This window comes from Embiotoca jacksoni, unplaced genomic scaffold (genome assembly GCF_022577435.1).
Source record: "Embiotoca jacksoni isolate LCO1_2020_lvr unplaced genomic scaffold, fEmbJac1.0.p SCAF_39, whole genome shotgun sequence".
Taxonomy (NCBI): Eukaryota; Metazoa; Chordata; class Actinopteri; family Embiotocidae; genus Embiotoca; species Embiotoca jacksoni.
In genome coordinates, this window is record NW_027185391.1 from 2,859,583 (window position 1) to 2,880,127 (window position 20,545).

The 20,545-nt window shown below is 40.4% G+C and overlaps 1 protein-coding gene across 1 annotated transcript in view; it reads right to left on the reverse strand.

Annotated features, from left to right (window-relative positions):
- Positions 1 to 20,545, reverse strand: part of sez6b (seizure related 6 homolog b) — a 205,153-nt gene that overhangs the window by 67,705 nt on the left and 116,903 nt on the right. The window contains exon 4 of the mRNA XM_069166512.1: positions 15,045 to 15,234. Within this exon, the coding sequence (XP_069022613.1) occupies positions 15,045 to 15,234 (190 nt within the window). The remainder of the gene's footprint in view (positions 1 to 15,044; positions 15,235 to 20,545) is intronic.

The following is a 20,545-nucleotide window of genomic DNA, read 5'->3' on the forward strand; positions in this document are numbered from 1 at the left end:
AACATATCAAATGTTGAAACAACAAACAACATATCTTTCATATATGATACAACATATCATAACTTTGAATTTGATGCCAACAACACATTTCAAAATGGTTAGTACTGGGGCATGTTTACCACTGTATTGCATCACCTCTTCTTCTAACAACTTGCTCTTAAACATTTGGGAGCTGAAGAGACCAGTTTCTGAAGTTTTAAAAGTGAAATGTTATCCCATTCTTGCCTGATATAGGATTTCAGCTGCTCAACAGTTCTGGGTCACTTGTGTGGTATTTTTCTTTTCAAAAGTCTGGACTGCAGGAGGCCAGTTTATCAGTGGACTCTTCTACTACGGAGCCATGCTGTTGGAATACGTGCAGAATGTGGTTGGACGTTGTTCTGCTGAAATAAACAAGACCTTCCCTGAAAGAGACGTTGTCTGGATGGCAGCATATGTTGCTCCAAAACCTGAATATATCATTCAGCATTAATGCTTCCTTCCCAGATGTTCAAGCTACCCATGCCATGTGCACTAATGCACCCCCATACCATCTCCTTTTTTTTTATGACTGTTTTCTTATACAAAGAAAAAGTATCAGTTGTTTTTGCTGACATCACACCAATTTCCAGTCCCCCCCATTTAAAAAAAAAAAAGGTGCACCTTCAGTTTACCAGTGACCTGCTTCCTGACAGCCCTGGAGATGTTCTCAGTGCCGTGAAATTTCCTTTTGCTAACAGAGACAAATGGTCTATTAGCAGTCTTGCATTTTACATGGACTGATGAAAAATAGATACATCTTCCTCCATGCCTGGACATCAATAAAGAAACTGACAGGGGATTCATTTACGCCTCGCTCATCAGAGCTCATTGAGGATAATTGGGCGTGACAGGCTTATACAGGACAGGCCACTGTGGGTGGGAAACATCCTTCAGTGAGGAGATTCAATTTCACACAAAGTCATAACCTCTGTGATGACTGAAGGGTCTGGGCTTTGAAATATGGAGTTTGAATGAAGGAAGTACAGTGAAATGTGGATTGGAAAAAGATGCACAGAGTTAAGATATTATGACACCCATCTGGGTGGGTGAGGAACAACATAAGATATAGTGGCAGATGACCTACATTTAATTTATATCTGGTGGCTTAAACTGACACGTCACTATTTATATATTTACTTCATTCTTGTGAAACATTTGTCATAATGTTGCTAAATGAACAATGAGACAATCATGTAGCAAACTGCTAGTTATTCCTGTATTTCTTCAGATCTGTTAATATAAGATTTACGCCTGCTATAATGAAAAATGAACTAAGTCTTCGTGAGTTTTTGTGGAAATCATTTACTTTTCATTGACCTTGTTTTCACGAGTGCTTAACAGAGAATCTATAAATAAGCCGCCTCTCGACTGCTGTCACCTGTTATCATATTGTTCCCGACCAATTAAGTAAAGATCTACTGGCATGAAAACTTCGAGTTGTGAAATGTAAGTTTTTTCCCAGTGAAGAAATGTTACTGAATGTGTCTGTATGTCCAGGCTTGATAACAGACTGCCTGAAATAAGCTTCACCATGATATCAGGGTCAGATTGGTGCGTACCATTTAACTGGTGACCAATCACAGGGGTGACAGCATTACAAAATAGTAGGAAGAGAAAGAGCCTAACAGGTGGAAAATCCATGTTCAAACACAAACGATACACTTAGATATTGTATTTGTCTGGCTGTTTATTTACAGACTGGCTGCATCCCTGCTGGGAGCAACACCTGACACTGATTACCTGCAGAGAGCAAAATGTTTAACAGGGCAGTATTTTTTTATTGGATTGTAGCATCTGATTATTCGTACAGAAGAAGTTTCTACTTGTTGAAAATTAGGAATCCTGGTGAATAGCAGTGCAACCTAGATATACTTTCATCCCCAGCATGCACTGCTGTCAGCCACTAAGAGGATTTTAACCTGCACTTAAAAACAACAATGAGCAATAACTCAAATTACTGTGTCAAATGGTTGTTCTTGGCAACATAACTACAACAAATGTGCCTATATGCTGCCAAATAGGTTGAGTATAAAAGGCAGGAGTGTTGCTGGTGGATGTACCAAGCAGAGCTCCAAGGAGATCGAGGCACGTGATTACGTCTGAGCAACACGAATACTTTCTATACAGCTGTTCAGTGTCTTAAAACTTATTCCAATTGTTTTCTGATCTACAAACTCTGCTTCTATTAACATTGCTTCCTGCTGCAGGAGGCAGCTGTCTGCAATGAAAAGGCTCTGATAAAATCAGTGTGCTTGACATAACTGGTGTTGTGGTTTTTGGCACTATAAATAAAACTGAATTAAACCGAATTGAATTGTGCATCTTTTTCAGATACAATTTCACACACAGTTGGAGAAGAGCCGCATATAATCTCTGGAGAGACAAAACCACAATTAAAAGGACAGTGATTTCTGGTGTTAGATTCTTCAGGGGGACAGGAGCACAAATCCCAGTGAATGCTAATATATCTCTGTTGACTGGAAAACTCCACTTTTTTTGAAAAAGTTCACCATAGAAAATCTATACAGTGATAATATGTACAATGTTGTGTTTTCAGCTTTTCCTGCAGCTCCCAAAGTAAAATAAAATAAAATCAACTGATGTTAATTTATTCATGTTTGCACTTTTGTTGTCATACGTACCTGTTTTTCCTTGTTTAGATGCAAATGGAAATGAAGAAACAAATGTTTGATTGACCTGTGATCTGTTGTTGCCAAACAATTTCAAAAAGACAAAGGAAGCTTGTTTTTTCAAAATTAACTCTTCCGTGCTTCTTCTGTTTGGAAGTACACACATGTACCCACATTCCAAAAAGACCAACGTTCAATCACTGAAGTTTATTTGCTACCATCTCATTTATTCCACAGAATAACAACTTCCTATTGCAAGATAAGATGTCAAAAGCTCAGATTCTGGTCACACCTCCATTGTTTCCTGCAAATTCTCTTAGTTAGAACACAAAGTCCGAAGTCTATGCAGTGATATAAACACTTGTTTTCTTCCCGCTGCAGCTCAACACTGTTTAATTTGAAATTGAAGAGATCACCACATGTCTTTTGTATGCTTGACAGACTTAATTGAATGCGTGTACTGTTGTTCATACTAATGTCTGATATGGCAGTAATTTAATGCAGAAAAATAAATCTATTTGACTTTCACTCATAATTCATTAATGGAAAAAAGTCCGGTTGCAATTACATCTTCATAATAACCAAAAGTATATCAGATACATGCCCATTTTATATTAATTTGTCAGCATGTCAATGGTTTATAATAAGCTGGCCCAGTCACCACTCCACATTTAGCTCAATAACCCAGCAGTGCTCCTGTGATATGAGTCAAATAGAAAATTACTGGATGCTGTCAGTCAAGCAATTAGATGGAGCATGCAGCTCTTAAAATCACTTTACATCCTTTACATTCAATGTATTATCATTTACAATTAGTAGGGTTTTGCAAAGGATGAGTAATTTTGATTTGAAACATTCCATCGCTGGTACTTTGTGCTCATATTTGATATCAGCATTTGATCCATTTAATGGAGATGTGTATGAAGCAGTTTTGTTTTCTTATACATTGAGTACAGTGCTGTGTCCTCTGGAACAGCTTTAATACAACGTACACCCAACGGTTATTACAGTCCATCAGCTAGATCTGTACAGTCACATGGTGTTACACATCTCTGAATAAAGTTAATGAGATTCGGACAAAATCAAAGCTTTTTTATAATTATAATTTTTATATTCCCCTAGAAAATCCCCCTTATTCACATGTGTGTGTAGCATAAGGGAGCTTTTGTCACTCTCTGGGCCTTGGTGTCATCCCTTAATTACAATTACTAGCCAATCACAGTGGGCGGGCATCATATAAATGCGGTGGAGATTCCCTCAGCTCCCCCTGATGTCAAACACGTGTCCCGCTTCCGGTCTACCTGACTTCCACCGCTGTCGCAGGTATGCAAGAGTGCCGCTGTGTTGTTTCTGTCAGTCGTGCTTTTCTGGTGTTACATTGGCTGTCTGTGATTTTGTAGACGATCTCTTGGGCTCCCCTCATCCTGCACAGGTGACTCACCTGCGGATCACCGTCGGTAGGTCCCGATTACTCCTGATTTTATTTTATTATGGTGTCATGTTGGTAACCGAACTTGTCTCCATAGCTGCGCTACATGCCCTCCTCCTCATCCTCCCCCTCCCCCCCTTCTGGAGCGGACAAACGTTGCCTGATCGGTAGGTGATTTTATTGTGCTAGTTTATATACTTTGGTTTTAATTATTATTATTCCATTAATTTGATGTTCATCCTGTATCCAAAGGGACTTTTGGCGGGTTGGCGTGGAACTTTGTCAGAAAGTGTCTCCAGCTCACCTGCTCACATTTAAGAACGCTGCTGTTTTGCCTACCGGGCTTCGCCACCCTGCGCTGCTGTTGTCTCCGGTGCCCGACGCTGCTCAACCACCGGGCTTTGCTTGCTCTCGGCAGCACTGCTCCCCTGCTTCGTGCTGTTTCATGTCAGCATCATGGAGAAAACTCATTTTAGCTTGAGCTGTTTTAACTGTGCGTGTACTCTGACAAGAGATGTTTAGGTCCACCATGGTATTTTGTTTAAATAAATTGGATATCTGATCATCCCTCCTGGATGATCAGCTAACTGGAGTTATTTTGTTTGTTTGGTTTTCTCTTTTGTTATTTGTCTTTCTGTGAAGTGGAGCCTTGTTAATTCTGCTCCCTGTCTCTGTAGGAGCTGCAGGGCCTAAGGTGGTGGGTTTGGTGCCTCTGGTTGTTGGTGTCTCCCTTTGTGTGCTGTGTGGTTTGGTGCACCCCTGGTTCTGAACCCTCACGTGTGTGTGCCCACGTGTGATCGGGGTGCCTCCTCTTTTTGGGGTCCTCACCTTTAATGGTCCATCGCTCCACTGGTAAGCTGCAGCCCTGAACATGTCTTTTAAATAACTGTATAGGGCTCTTTTATCAGTAGTTGGTGTTTAAAATTATCTGATTGAACCACTGTTTTGAATATTGAATGTCATAATAAAGAATAATTGTTTGTAATGGAACCACATCTCCTGCTCACCAGTATAACGAACCTGAGTGCCTTCTGAGTTCTTGATACTGTGTGGGCAAAATGTATTCTTTAGGTAAAATTTCTAAGGTGGCGTTGTCATGCTCTTACTAATACTATTGATTAATGTCCTCAAAACTCTAACCACACCCTTCTCCCGCCACATGTGGAAAAAGGTTTTGTTGGCTCACATAGCCTGAGAGATTTTTTTGTGTATCTGCTGCCACCACATTGGCTGTTAAGGCCTAAATACATACTGTATATTACAGCTCACACCTTGACAACACCAAGCGTAGCTAACACATGTTTTGTTGTTGTGAATGGGGGTGTCAATTACACACAGCGCTTTATAGGAAAACCAAGTGCGTCCTGTCTACCATATCCACTTAGTGTTCTGCCATGGATATGCTTTAACTTTTGGACACAGTTCAAATATGTTTTTATTGTCAATGCATATATGGGTGTGGTACTTTTAACACTTGTAATGACAGCGGAAGCAGGAAGTTGGAAGAGCTGTAAACTGCAGGAAACATGGGGTGCAAACAAATAGTAAAATATATGATATCCTGTGTCCTTATAGGCTCTTTTCCTTGACCTTGGTGGGAAACATCATGAGGTCAAAGAAAATAAAATGCGAAAGTCATAAGGATTTAGGAAAAAAGAACCCCAGTGTTCAGAGAATCCGACTCCACGTTCACTAGGCTGTGTAATTATGGTATAGATGGTCATGATGTGGATCTGCCTGGTGAAACTACAAAGTCCACGGATGAACTACACTCATCTTAGACACTTTGTCCCGACCGTGTTGTATAAACGTGGACAACTTCAGCACTAAATTCCACAAACACAATAACAGGCCTCAAATAAATAACAATCTTAATCAGCTCAGATCTGCTGTATAATAATATCCGTCAATGATCCAGCTGTGAAACCGCAAAAGGGAAATCTGTCCATAATATAACACTTGACATGACAGAAATATGTTGGACATTAAACAGATCTGATTTCTATTAACAGTAAAATAAATATATCCCTACAGCGGTGATTAATTCTCAGCCTCACTGTGAGGACGGACGGACAGTGGATCCGTAATTTACCTGTAGCTGATAAACTGTGACTGACAGCTCACCTGCCTGACGTGACAGAGAGAAGCTCCACGTTATCATTTCGCCTCCCACTACACGGATCTGCTGCTGCTGTTGTTGTTACTGTTGTGGTGCCTCGTGAGTAAAAACACACAACTCAACAACCTGGATCCTGCTGCTGTATGAAGCTGCAGGGATTTAATAAACTCAGGAAAGACTCCTACAAACAGCTGACGTTAACGTTTAGTCTAAACTCAGATGACATCCATCACTGGTTAGTCCCATTAATCCAACCTGTCATATCAGTTTATTGTACATTATCTTGTAACCATAACTTCTCTTTGTCATTAAAGATCTTTTGTCACAATTAGGAGACAGTAAGTCATAATTGAGTAAATATGACCTTCCAAATGACGTGTTTCTTCAATACAAATACCTCCCTACTAGTTATGTTTTGAGATCATGAAATTTCAATCCATCAGTTACCTGTTTAGTAGTACATGCACATAAAAGCAGTTGGCTGGTGAAAGTGTCTTTTGCGTGACAATGACAAAATCATTTACTGCATATGGGCTCATAAACTGAGTTATACAATGAGATTTCTTATGAAGCCTACATCCATTTAGGTGTTATCGTAGCTTCCTGATAAGGAAGAATATTGCCTCAGGATATCGTTAGACTATCCCAGAAGGATGTTGTATGAATGTCAGAAGTCACATATTGCAAACTGATGCGAGCATGTTCATACAATACAACCAGGTATCCATGCTGGCTGTCAGTCATTCTCCACTAGTGCCTGGCCTGCATTTTCCTTTCTCTGCCTGGGAACAATGAGAGTCACCAGCGACTCTGTGATGAATCTTATCTCAGCCAACACACGCGCCTCTTCACCGCACTGCAATCCAATATCACTGAATGTTTTGATCAACAACCTTTTTTTGGGGTGGTATTTCTGACAACAGCCAGGGAGAGCAGAAAGCAAGTTGAATGGTGAAGCACAGAATGGAGTTATCTGCAGTGTACATCTGTGGGAAGTTTTCATTCAAGTTGTGGTAAATGGATGCAGAGAGACAGATGAGGCACAGGTAAACTCTTTCTGTCATTACTGGTTTAAAGCTTGAAACCAATAACTATCATCCACAGCTACAGCTTCCAAAAGTTTTGGAAAATTTCCAAAAACCTGCAAATACCACACTGTACTACTATATGTCTCAACACGGTCGGGGATGGTTCTGTAAGGCCTGTTAGCTGGAGCTTTTCACAGGGCCGAGCCAAGAAGACTGATTCAGAAGAAAAAATAGAATTTAACAAAGAAATATGTGCGATAATGGCAGTGAGGGGGAGAGAGGACTATCAATATTTGAGGGTGGGAGGATTGACTTGTTGAAATCCTCATTCCCACTTTTAGATCAATCTCCCCTGCAAACACACACATTCGTACAGAGACAAGGCATTTGAAATTGTTGTATCTACCAGTGTTCAAACAATATGTGATGATGCTGCGTTTGTATTGTTAAAGACGTGGCCTGGTTTACTCGCTTAGTTACTCCTTACTATGATTTGTCAGTGGCCAGGGCCTTTAATTACCTCAACTACAAAAACAGCCATTTTTTCATGTGTTTCCCTTTACTGGTCAGTTGATTATTCCCACTGTCTGCTGTGGCTCTTTTCATTTCACTTTAGAGGCTAGTTTCCACCGTCTCATTACGTTGGCTACCGGTGATCGCTGCTGTTCTAGACAATGCTTTTTTTCTTCTACAGCAGATGAGAAAAGAGTCGCTTTTGTCCTACTGTGTCGAGCTGAACAGAGCAGATCAGCTGTACAGGAAGTCGGAGAGAGGAACAGCTTATAGAATCCAAACAATTTTCAAAATAAAACACCGCGATTGTACATCACATCACTACATCAACGTCGACACCGTGTTCTTTTTAAGTAGACAAGATATGTATGATCCTCCTGCCCCAGGCAAGGATGGACGTATTTTTAAAACACAGCAAACTATATTAAGGCTGTCTGTAGACTACAGCACAAAGTAGGAAATAACAGAACCCGGCTGAAACCTTCTGCCTGAACTAGTTGGGAGTGGAGAGGGGGAAAGAAAAGAAGAGCATAGAGATCCAATACAATCAACTTTTGGTGGGGCCAATGATAACAGCCCAGAAACATGCAGCTGCAGGGCTAAGGATTCCTGCAAAGAAAAGCACAACGCTACGCAAGCAAGGCGAACTGCATGGAGAGATAACAAACAAATCCCCAATTTATATATGTGATCTGTTTCCTATTAGAACGCTGGCTTGTGGTGTAATGTTATCAAGACAAATGTGATCTAAGATTGAGGGTCACCTATTAATCAAATGTACATCAGGAGAGATGGCTGCTCTTATTGTGGTGAGAAGGAGACACAGGAAACTAAAGGCTTTCAGTGACCAATTATGTTGAATCTCTTGTAAATTTTTCTTGTGCATGCACATAACTTGACTGAATTTATTTTTGCACATACCTGGTGCTGCACGGCATGCTTTAAGCACTGCTGCAATGATGCTGAATGTGAACATTTAGCAGTGGAGGCAGGACATTTGTCCCTTCAATATCTCCTGCATGATAATTGAGAGGTAAATGAGTTACAGCTATGATTTATTAGTTAATCATGTGACTGACTGAAGCACCAATCATTGCAGCCACAAACAACACATTAAGTCAACAAGTGATAACACACTCAGCTGCACGTTGGTTACAGTCTGCCAGGAATACAAGACAGGTAAATATTACATGCTTAATTGCACATGAGATGAATAAAGTCTATTTCCAGAGCAGCAAAGAACTCCGGTCCACAGAATACACTGAAATATGAGACAATATTTTTTATATTCCACATGTGATTCAATTTGCTCGCCTTGTAAAATAAATTGGAGCGGCAAGTTCAATCTGAGTAGATTTTCAAAAACATTTGTTAAAAATGGTCAATTTTTTTTTTAAACATTACAATATGCTTCATGACTCACCTTGAGTTCAATCAGAAAATGCATAAATTAATTAACTTTTGCGGTGACCAGCGATAGTATCTGACAGTATCGCCATCCCTTAGTTATGCTAATGGTTGGAATTATGGGGGAGTTAAGTGGAGCTCAGCTCCCTAAAAAGGACGCAAGGTTCCCTGAAAGCATACTTTGAAACATTTAGGGGGAGCTGTAAATCATCGTCCATTTTTGTAGCTGTGGGTTGACTGTCTGTAGAATAAAGGAAAAAAAAACAATACATGTGTTCATCCCAGAGAACACAGGCTGCAGAGATAGAGTTGATAACAAGCACTCTTGGTCAATTGCTTCAGTTTCCTCACTATGATGTGTTGTTTTTTTTATCAGATTGACATGGCTGTCCATGTTACTGAAACATATCTGAGGAGACGGATGACAGACAGACCGTCATTTAGTTCAGTTGACTGATTGCTTTTAGTGACTATAAACAGATATTTGGCCTGAATGAAAGCAATGAAATTGAAGAGACACAACAACAGAGAGTTTTTCTCAGTGACCCTGTAATTGACTGGACTGCCATACACCTCCATGTGCTTGTGCCTGTGACATGTTTAATCAACTCCTCCTATCTCCACCATAATAACCTTCTTGACCACCAGTCTGGTTTCAACAGACCACTCCACAGAGACGGTCCTCCTTCTGTCTCTGAGCAGCTTCACACTGCTAGAGCAGCCTCTCTCTCCTCTGTCTTGATCCTTCTAGAACTTCTGCTGCATTTGACACAGTGAACCACCAGATCCTTCTTTCCTCCTTCAGGACCTCGGTGTCTCAGGCTCTGCTCTCTCCCTGTTCTCATCCTACCTCAACGACCTCACTTACCGGGCAACTTGGAGAGGATCTGTGTCTAAACCTTGTCCTCTCACTACTGGTGTCCCTCAAGGCTCCGTCCCAGGTCCCCTCCTCTTCTCTCTACACCAACTCTCTCGGCTCTGTCATTCACTCGCATGGCTTTTCCTACCACAGCTATGCTGATGACACCCAACTGATCCTCTCTTTTCCCTGAAACACAGGTAGCAGCATGAATCTCTGCCTGTCTGACTGACATCTCTCAGTGGATGTCCTCACACCACCTGAAAATCAACCTCGACAAGACTGAACTGCTCTTCCTTCCAGGGAAAGATTCTCCCACCCTCGACCTGACTACTACCTTTGACAACTCTGTGTTATCCCCAACCCTGACTGCTAAGAACCTCTGTGACACTCGACAGTCAACTCTCTCTTTCTGCCAACATCACTGCAACAACACGTTCCTGTAGATACATGCTGCACAACATCAGGAGAATACGTCCACTTCTCACTCAGAAGGAGGTCCAGGTTCTGGTCCAGGCTCTGGTCATCTCACACCTAGACTACTGCAACTCCCTCCTGGCAGGTCTACCTGTTATTGCCATCTGACTTCTGCATTTCATCCAGAATGCAGCAGCTCGACTGGTCTTTAACCTCCTAAATACACTCACACTACTCCGCTCCTCCTCCTCCTCCTCCTCCTCCTCCTCTCCCTTTACTGGTTACCAGGAGCTGCCTGCATCCGTTTCAAAACATTGGTACTTGCGTACCGCGCTGCGAACAGATTGGGTCCAGTCTACATCCAGGACATGGTCAAACCTTACACCCCAGCCTGTTCACTCCGCTCTGCTTCTACCAATCGGCTTGTTGCTCCTCACTGAGCTAAACACTCAACAAAATCACCACTGTTTGCTGTCCTGGCTCCTAAATGGTGGAGTGAGCTCCCCAATGACATCAGGACAGCAGAAAGTCTGTACATATTCCACCACAAACTAAAAACACACCTCTTCAAACTTTACCTTGAATAGGAAAAAAAAAAGAGAAAAGCAGCACTTTAGTAGCGCTTAAAATGGCACTTACTGATAGCACTTTGTAGTTCGGCTTTCTTGAAGAAATTGCATTTTCTTGATTGTTGTTCTGGGTTTGTACCCTCATGGTTGAAATGCACTTATTGTAAGTCACTTTAGATAAAAGTGTCAGCTAAATGTAATGTAATGTAATAGCTCCCTTAAAAGCCACTATTCAAACACTGGTTTTGCTGAACTCAAACACTGAAACGTACAGCTGTGACGTCAGACAGGGTTTAGGGTTGATCTGACCTTTGCTGTCTCTCTATGCAGTTCTCCTTGCTCAGGTGGTCTTGTGCTTTTTTTTGCAAGTATCCCTGTTTTGTTTTTTTCTTGGATCTCTACGCTGCGTTTTTTTTCACTCTCCTTCTCCCCTCACCCCAACCGGTTTAGAAAGATGGCCGTCGACTTCTGAGTCTTGTTCGGTCTGAGGTTTATTCCTGTTATAAGACAGTTTTTTGTTTTTTTTCTTTGGGCTGTTGCTCATGTGGCAGTTGTTAAATTGTTGGGCTCCTCCCCATAATGTTGTGGGTCTGTTGTAAGGTCTTTACTGTGTTAAGTGATTTGAGATAACCTGTGTTGTGATTTGGCACCATATGTAATATAATTCTTTGAACTAAATTGAAGGACGCTTTTAACATCTAATACACCAATAGAAAGATCTAAACTGGGGTCTGTTGATGAGATATCAATATCCCTGCTGACAGTGAGGACGAGGATGAAAGTCCAGCGGTGAAGAGCAGCACCTTGTCGATTTGAATCCGTCTTACACCTGCTAACTCCATCAATAAGCTAAAGAGATTAACGCCCCGCCGGAGCTGGATGTTGCTAAATTTGAAGTGACATGGGCCAGGCTGTCTGACCCCCCCCAACAACATTTAAAAAGTTTAAAGAGGGGCTCCAGCAGCCTAAGAGAGAAAACCAAGCCTTGGCCTTTGAACCTGATGAAGCGTGGAGGGATTGAAACAGGAGAACAGTGTGCTCTGTGCTCAACTAGCTTTGATGAAGGAGGATGCTGCGAATAGAAAAAAATTAGCTTTACCAGCAACCAACACTTCACAGACCAACTCTCACCCCTGCTTTGTCTCTGTCACCCTCCTCCCCCCATACCCAGCCCATCAATATGCTGCCCCCTTCGTGATAGTAGAAGAACACCTTCCCTCTTGAACAACAGAACTAAAATGCGCTAGTATATTGTAGGTGGTCATGTTAGTGAAAATAGTAGTTGGTTGCCTCCATGGAATTCACATTAAATTAACAGTATTGAGTATAGATACTGCAGTTTTAGGTTCTTTGTTATTTGTCTCACTGTACAGCCTCATTTGGATTGTTTCTTTAAATGTGTTCATTTGATGTAAGCGGCTGGGATATTCAGGGTTTTCACTTTTCAACTTTTGAGCTGAAGAAGTGGAAACCTTGAATTCCTAAAATCTATCAAAGATGTTGGTGTAATTGTGCTGACGGAAACATGGTGTCAAAAGGATCTCCTCCAGCCCCTTATGAAATAAAATAAAACCAGGCCAGAACAAGGCCAAAACATCAGGGGGAATCTTGGTTTGATATGAAGGAGATGTTTGCTGTCAGATCTCACCAGTAAAGCAGAGTAAATCCCACTAAACCCTGAGGATAACTGATAAGGATCTACTACATATCCCGGTGCTATTCCTATACCCGCGGTAGATTGTCCTTATTTTGAAGAAGACATGTTCGAAACTCTTTATATTTCCAAACCGAGGGAAACATGCTTTTAATTGGAGATCTGAATGTACGAACAGGAATTGAACCTGCTGGAACGGACCCGCAGGGTAATAGCCATGTGTTTGGTCAGTCTCCCCTGTTTACCACAGCAGACATCACATACCAGAACAACCTTGACTATGGAATAAATCAAAGTGGCAGGCAGGTAATATATCTGTGTCGGGCCTCAGGTCTGTACATATAGTTAACAGTTGGTTCAGAGGAACTCATTAGGAAGATTCACATACTCCTCAGCTTTTGGGTCTCCAGCAGCACTGTCAGACAGCAGTCATCCCTTCAGACCACAGCCAAACAAATGTGTTCCTTAAAACTCTCAGGTCAAATCAGTGACACAAATCAAGAGCCCACTAAACTGTATGAATTTAATCTGACCTACAGATGTGCCCCAGGCAGTGGAGACAAATTCATCACAACCATGAACTAACCTGACATTAACAGACTGTATGTCCAAGATCAATATGTCACTATCAAAGATGGCGTAAACAAGGACATTGATGGTATCAATTTAATATTCCATGGAGCAACTTTTAAAGTTGACCTTAAAAAGAAAAAAATAGAAGCTTACTAAAAGACAAAATGCTAAAAAATGTGGTGTGAAAATTTGGGCAAAGATTCAAGCCCATCCGAAAAAACTTGAGAAAAAAAGAAAATGAAAAACATCGGCATCCTACCCGCAGGAAACTAAAAGATATTCACAATGCCATCAACCAAAACCTATTTTGGGATATGTTGAACTGCTTCAACACAAACTCTGACTTGTTTCGATCAATGTATTATAATACAATTAGACAACAAACACAACCTTGGGAAGGATTAGAAGAATTTGCCAAACAAATGAAATCACTCCAGTCAAAGAAAACAGAAATAAAAATGAAAAAATGCACCACACCAGAGATGCAGAGTGGAGTACAAGCTGTTTAATATCACATTACAGTTACAATATGGAACAAAGCCCTTATTTTCCATTTCCAAAGAGTGGACACCAGTAAGTAGCTCAGCATGTTTGCTAGTCGTTATACAAGTAAATTATTCTATAGTGCTGTTAATAAAAAAACACTAGACTGTTGATGTGAACCCCATCTTGATTCAAAATCACACAGGTTTCCTCCCACAACACCGCAAGGGATTAGATCCTTCACACTTTAAAGGTGAACGCTATGTTTTAGTTTAAAATATTCTAAGATCAATCATAGCTATCCACAAAATTTGAAGAAATGCATATGTTGACATTGTGTCAACGACTTGTGTGTATTGGAGGCTATGTAAACAGATCAGCTGGTAAGGTTTGGCTAATAGCTTATAAGGGTAACTCACTGTATAAAGGCAGTGGTGTACTGACCATTGGGCATACTGGAACAAACTCAAACAAAATAAAAAAAAATTAGTCAGTCAAATATTGTGTGCATACAATCTAACTTTGTAACTATCAGTTAAAGAAAAACAATTTCAGCGCTTTCCATAGATGTTTGATAGGATTCAGATCAGGACTCTAAGAAGGCCACTTCAGAAAAACCCAATGTTTAGTTTCATTTCATTCTGGCTTAATTTTGGCTTTGTGTTTTGGAGTGGAGTTTTTACAGTGGTGCATCCAGCTAGTTTGACTACAGTCCCATGAACCTTAAATGTATTAATAATATTTGCAACTGTAGTAACGGGGACATCAAGCTGCTTGGAGATGGTCATTCTGCCTTTGCTTTTACATGCTATAATTTTCTTTCAGATCTTGTCATTCAGTGTGGTGAACACTGAATAACAGCAGAGTCACAGCAGACTGACCAATTTTCTCCTTTTTAGGCCGAATGACTGATTACAAGATTAAAGACGTCTGATACTAATTAAAGAAAACAGTACGTTTTATAATCCAATTACTTCACATTTCTTTCCGTCGGTTACAACAAATCTGTCGAAGCCATTTTAGAATAATCTTTGTGGAAGAAGCAATAATTGATCTTTTTTTTCACACATTCTTTGCTTTACTCTGTGACAGACCAAAGGCAGGTACACGAGAAACATTTCTATTTGATTTCTTTCACCAAAGCCTTAAAGCCAATTATTTCTGCATCTGAACAAATGGCCAAAACAAGGCCATAAGACGAGGTCCCAGTTATAAGGGACACTTGACACCAGTTATAAACATGTTCATTACCACTGCATGCCGTGTATATCAACGACCGGGCTTTGACTCGAGATATGCATCAACAAAAATCAACAAGAAGCAAAATGTGATTCAGACTTACCTTGATATCTGAGCAGGACTGATGCAGCCTGGGACCTCTGGCTGTGAAAGTGGATAGAGATCTGATTGCTGTGACTTCGTACTACCAACCCCCTCATCAGAATGGACTCATTGGCCAGCATGGTGTTCTCCCCGTGACCGACGTCTTCAAACACCACCTTGTCTCCCTCAGAAAGATTTACACTCATCACCTGACAAAAAACAGAGTAGGGTTTGGATTAGATTTATACATCAATCCGGATCTTGGCTATAATGTCTCTCAAGACCTGAAGCAGAAAATTAACAAAGACTGTATACCAGGTGACGGTGATCGACCTGCCTCAGGAGCGAATAACCCTGTTTTGCTTTGCAATCACTCTTCCTTTTCACATGATTTACAATAAATCTGAAAGTCAATAAGAGTTAGGTTGTTGGCTCCACATACCCATAAAATACTGGATGTAGAGGATACTCTGTATTATTAACATATTAGCTTGTATCATAAGTAACTGCACTGTAAGGCTCGGGTATAAATCAAAAGTAAAAAATATGGGAAAACCTAAAAGGACAATGTTGAGCGTCATGATTGTGGTGTTCATAAGCAAGATACTTGTCAGCTTGTCTCTTTCACTGGCAGCATATCTGTTGAAAAAATATATTTTTATCACAGCAGGTATATCCTTATTCAGGCGTTAAAACCGAGGCAGCGTCTTGTCTTCATGTGGCCCTCCGTAGATCATATCAACTGCATCCTGTCTCACCGAGTTGGGAGATGAATCTCCTGAGAAAAGCTGATGAGGGACTCTGGAGAGATGTATTCCCACTGACAGGACACACGTGTCAGTTAACAGCATGTTCATATTATGTGAACATAAAAACTGGGTGTCAGACTATTGACAAAAATGAAGTGAAAAATGTTGGCCTACATGTAATCTGAATATGTTTTATAACTACAATGTAAATTGTAGGCTTCACGTAAAATACAGCACAGCAAAGGTATGTTGAATGGGTCAACGCTTCTACATTAAACACATCATGTGGAGGTCTATATCAAGACATGATAAAAATGATATGTCTTGAAACCTGTTCAGAGCATAGTTCAACAATTGCAAAATTATTTGTAATTTTTGTTTTGTTCCTTTTCAGTGTCCAAAAATGCATTTATTTTAAATTGATCAATGATTGTCTCGAATTATATATTTCATTTTCTACTGTCTAATCCTCCACACAGCGTGTTATAACTTATAATAGGGAGACATCTACCTAACCCAAATTAGTCAGTACAATAATCACAAAAGTCATGCTAAATGGTTGTTTTGCACTCAAACATGAATAGACAGATGAGACATGTTCAGCATTTTGTGGAGACTAGCAGAGTTTTTTTTTCTTTGAAGCGGTTCGGATTCTGGACACTTTTAGCATTTGGACCTTCTGGCACCAGGTTCCTTTTCTCCAGCCATGGCCACAGCAGCTAACGGCTCGTGTTGCATAGCCAGACCTATCTCCACTGCGCTGTCAACACTGGATAATCTTCTAGCTGCACCCATAAAGAATAGCTTTCTGTTAAAGGTTATAAATGCTCAGGTTTGTATGTATTTCTTTAAAGGTGAAACGTGAAAGAATCTATCTCTCTATCTCGTAATACTACTTTGTACATTAGAGGGTGGAAGTGAGTCATTGAATCTTCCAGGCAGTCTACTTGGTTTGACAAATTCCTTCCCTACCATTAGTAGTTGGCTATCAGTTAAGCCTATAGTTTATGTTGTAGATGGGGAGATATAATAGCAGGAAAACAGCCACAGTGAAACCATATATTGACATCATTTAGAGTGTTTTTCGGTACAGGTATATTGTCATTAGCTGCACTAAAAGTTTGTTTTCAGTTCACTGAACAAGGTCAGTAAGCTTGGTTTGTTTGTTACATAAAGTTTCCTCCGTTTGGTACATATCTTGATAACAAGCTATTTGAGCTCGTCACATGGCCTACAGCTATTTTAACGGCTCTGAACTGTGTATCAACAAACATCCCACTAAATGCATTAATAATGTGAGTTATTCAGCGATTTACTGTGTTAAGGATCGCTCGCCGTGCATTCACAGAGAAAGGACCCACTGCCAACCAACAGATCTGACTTCTCCCAGCACGGCCGACGTTCAGAACGTTCAGAAGAAAGCAACACCAACATTCATTCCTCTTCACCTTCTGTTTCACAAAAGTATAAGCCATCATAATGATGAATCTACCATTCATCATTACAATGGGTTACAATGCGATGTCTTCTTCCTCTTTGTTTAGCTGAAAGCGGACTGGACGTTACGGAGACTCACTATCCCATCTTGTGGTACAACACTTTGTACCACTGTATTACAAGAGAGGACTAGCTAATTAGCACGCTGGGTTGAGTAGATGTTTCTTCACTGCGATTTCTTCCCGTTCTATGGATTATTTTTAAACCAATCACAATTGCCTTGGGCGGAGCTAAGCCATGTTCAGCTTGTAGCTGCGAGCTTGAAGGTTGTTGTTGGGTCCCAATGTAATTTGGAAAAAGGTAACACATAACGGAAGAGGAGGATATTGTTTATTTTAATCTGCCATTGGCCAACTAACATCTGGTGAGTAATAGATGCTGAAGGCCAATGTTTTGATGAGATGTTCTGGTTTCCCAGGTTGGAAAAATACATGTGTACTTAAAGATCAAGGCAGTTGAGGTAACTGCCTTATAATTAGGGTTATTTTGACTTAGCGCTTAGTGCTCTGAATGGCTTTGTTATTGTCATGCTCTGCTTCTGCTTTTAAATCATCTGATTCATGAAGGGTATAAAATTGAATTACTCATCGGCAGCAGCAGCCTCAGGTACATTTTAATCTGCAGGGTGTTGGCATCAAAACGTTCCAAGATAAAAGGAAAAGCTACTTTGAACTAAACCTTCAAGCACCTGCAGCTTCAATGTGTTATTGTGACAATAAGCTATTATTACAGGCTTCTTCATCATTTGGTCTATAGTTATTCAAATAAAAAGTACGATGACACCAACACATTACCAATAACAAGCCGTTAGAGGACTACCTGAGTCCTAGTCCCTGGTTACCAAAGACCATAGGTGTGTATTTAATTGTTAATACATTTATTTATTACAGCTACAATAGTCTCTTTCTATCTCTCGATAGATAGACAGATAGACAGATAGACAGATAGACAGATGGATGGATGGATGGATGGATGGATGGATGGATGGATGGATGGATGGATGGATGGATGGATGGATGGATGGATAGATAGATAGATAGATAGATAGATAGATAGATAGATAGATAGATAGATAGATAGATAGATAGATAGATAGATAGATAGATAGATAGATCGATCGATCGATCGATCGATCGATCGATCGATAGATAGATAGATAGTATAATTCGATAGTCATCCTCGCTCTACATACTGTGACTCTTGCCATTGGTAGGTAGTTAATATAAAATGTGAAATAAAGGAGGAATTGATGAATGTTCTCACTTAAATCCGCTCCCTATATAATATACTGCACAGTCCATTATTCAATTACAGTGCGCTTGTTTCAAGTGAAACTTTACTTGCAGTCCACGTACTCATATTGTACGAGCTCAGCAGCGCGCCTGTGTATAACAAGTCATAATGTGCCATTAATGAACTCATGGACACAGCATCAGGATAATAGTGCTGAGAACAAAGGGCATCACCAAGTAATCACATTATGCCTTCAGCAAGGGATAATAAAACACTTGAGGCAACAATGGGAGATGTAATCCAATTTTACCTGGCACCAGTCCAGCTTCTATAGAACTGTACCTCGCAAACATGGTCATGAGGGGTGAACCCACATATGAAGAAAGAGTTATTAATCTGTCAACATAATATATTGCAATACACTTTCAAATGGTAATTGCTGGCTGCAGTAAATTCAACTCCAGGAAATTGAGACATGTCAACAAGTTCCAACAGTAAAATCTATTATAAGCAACAGCAGCAGTTTTGGAAGCTGATTGATTAAGTTAAGATTGCTGCATACAATAGGGAAATAATTGCGGCTGACATGTATGTCTATACTACACCATCCTGGACTCTTCTGAAATTGTCGACTCCATTTCCTGCATTTGTTTTGCTTCAATATAAAATTAGTGGACATAGTAAAACAAAACTGTGGCAGGCCCAGGGTATGTCACACCAGCTAAAAGCTCTCTGTTGAAATACATTCCATCAAGTAACTTACACATTTCCATGCTGAATAAATAGATCATCATAAGAAACCTCTTATCTCATGCAGCGACGCAGCAGAGAAGAGAGAACACTGAGCGCTGTGGTGTTAAGAGAAAAGCCTCTCTGACATCCATTTACTTTATAAAAGAAACAAATGACAGCTGAATAATTCAACTGACACTCCCTCATTAAATATAAGCTGACAACTTTGGGGTACGGCATGGAGGATGAGAGCAAAACAGGGACAGATGGAACCCTGGGATAAGGCGTTGACTAATGGATCAAAGTCTATGTGTGTGTGTGTTGTGCGAGCGTGTGCGGGAAAACAAACTCAGCAACACAAAGGAGAAGACAGGGAGCAGTGGAGAAATGAGGAGGAGATCTAGTGAAATGCAAAATCGTGTTGAATCTTGTAGCGATTGTATGTATTTCTGTGGCGTCTCCTGTTTTCCTCTGAGACTCTTTTCCTCAGAGCAAACACAGACAGAAACCCAGACCCGACAAAAAAAAAAAAAAGAAAGATTATTTACCCCTAATTGGGTCCCTCCTCCAAAACATTACATTTTCTCCCTTCATCTAAAATGACAACTCTATAAATGACTGAACATGCATCAAGTTGTGTTTTAGAAATTCGAGCAGTACCATTGCCACTATCATGGAAATGAAAATGTGTAATTGGTGTGTTTCCTGTGAGGAGACGTGTGTGTCTGAGTGTGTGTGTTTGCTAATTAACGGCAGTAATTAAGAGGGAGGTGAGTAATTGATGGAGTCGAGGGAACATCTGTTCCAGCAGGAGAAGTGGGTCACAGTGGAGAGAGAACAGACAGACGGAGGCGTCTCACAGCCTGTCAGTAAAGGCCACAGATGATAAAAATACTTTTTTTTTTCCTGTTCCTCACTAACTGTCTAAAATGTGTCATGGAAATACAGACCACAGCCAAGAAGAAAATTAAAAATTAAAAAAATAACAGGCAGCGCTTCACTTTGCAGGAAAACTACATTTATAGCACCTTCCAGTTATACTACTAAATAGACACAGATGGTTATAACCTCATCGTATCTTCAGTATTCAGACATATCTCCATTTTAGTTATCGTGTATTTAATGAAAGCCTGCTCTACGTTGCTCTGAGGGTTGCGTGGTCCTTCATTACTATGAACATACACAGTGCAGTTCATTAGTCTCAGATACACCTTCCTGCTGCTAGAAATGCTCACTAGAGCACTGAATGTGGATTAATCACACACTGAAACCAGTCCGTCCTCCTAGTTGAGTAACATTTTTTTTTCAT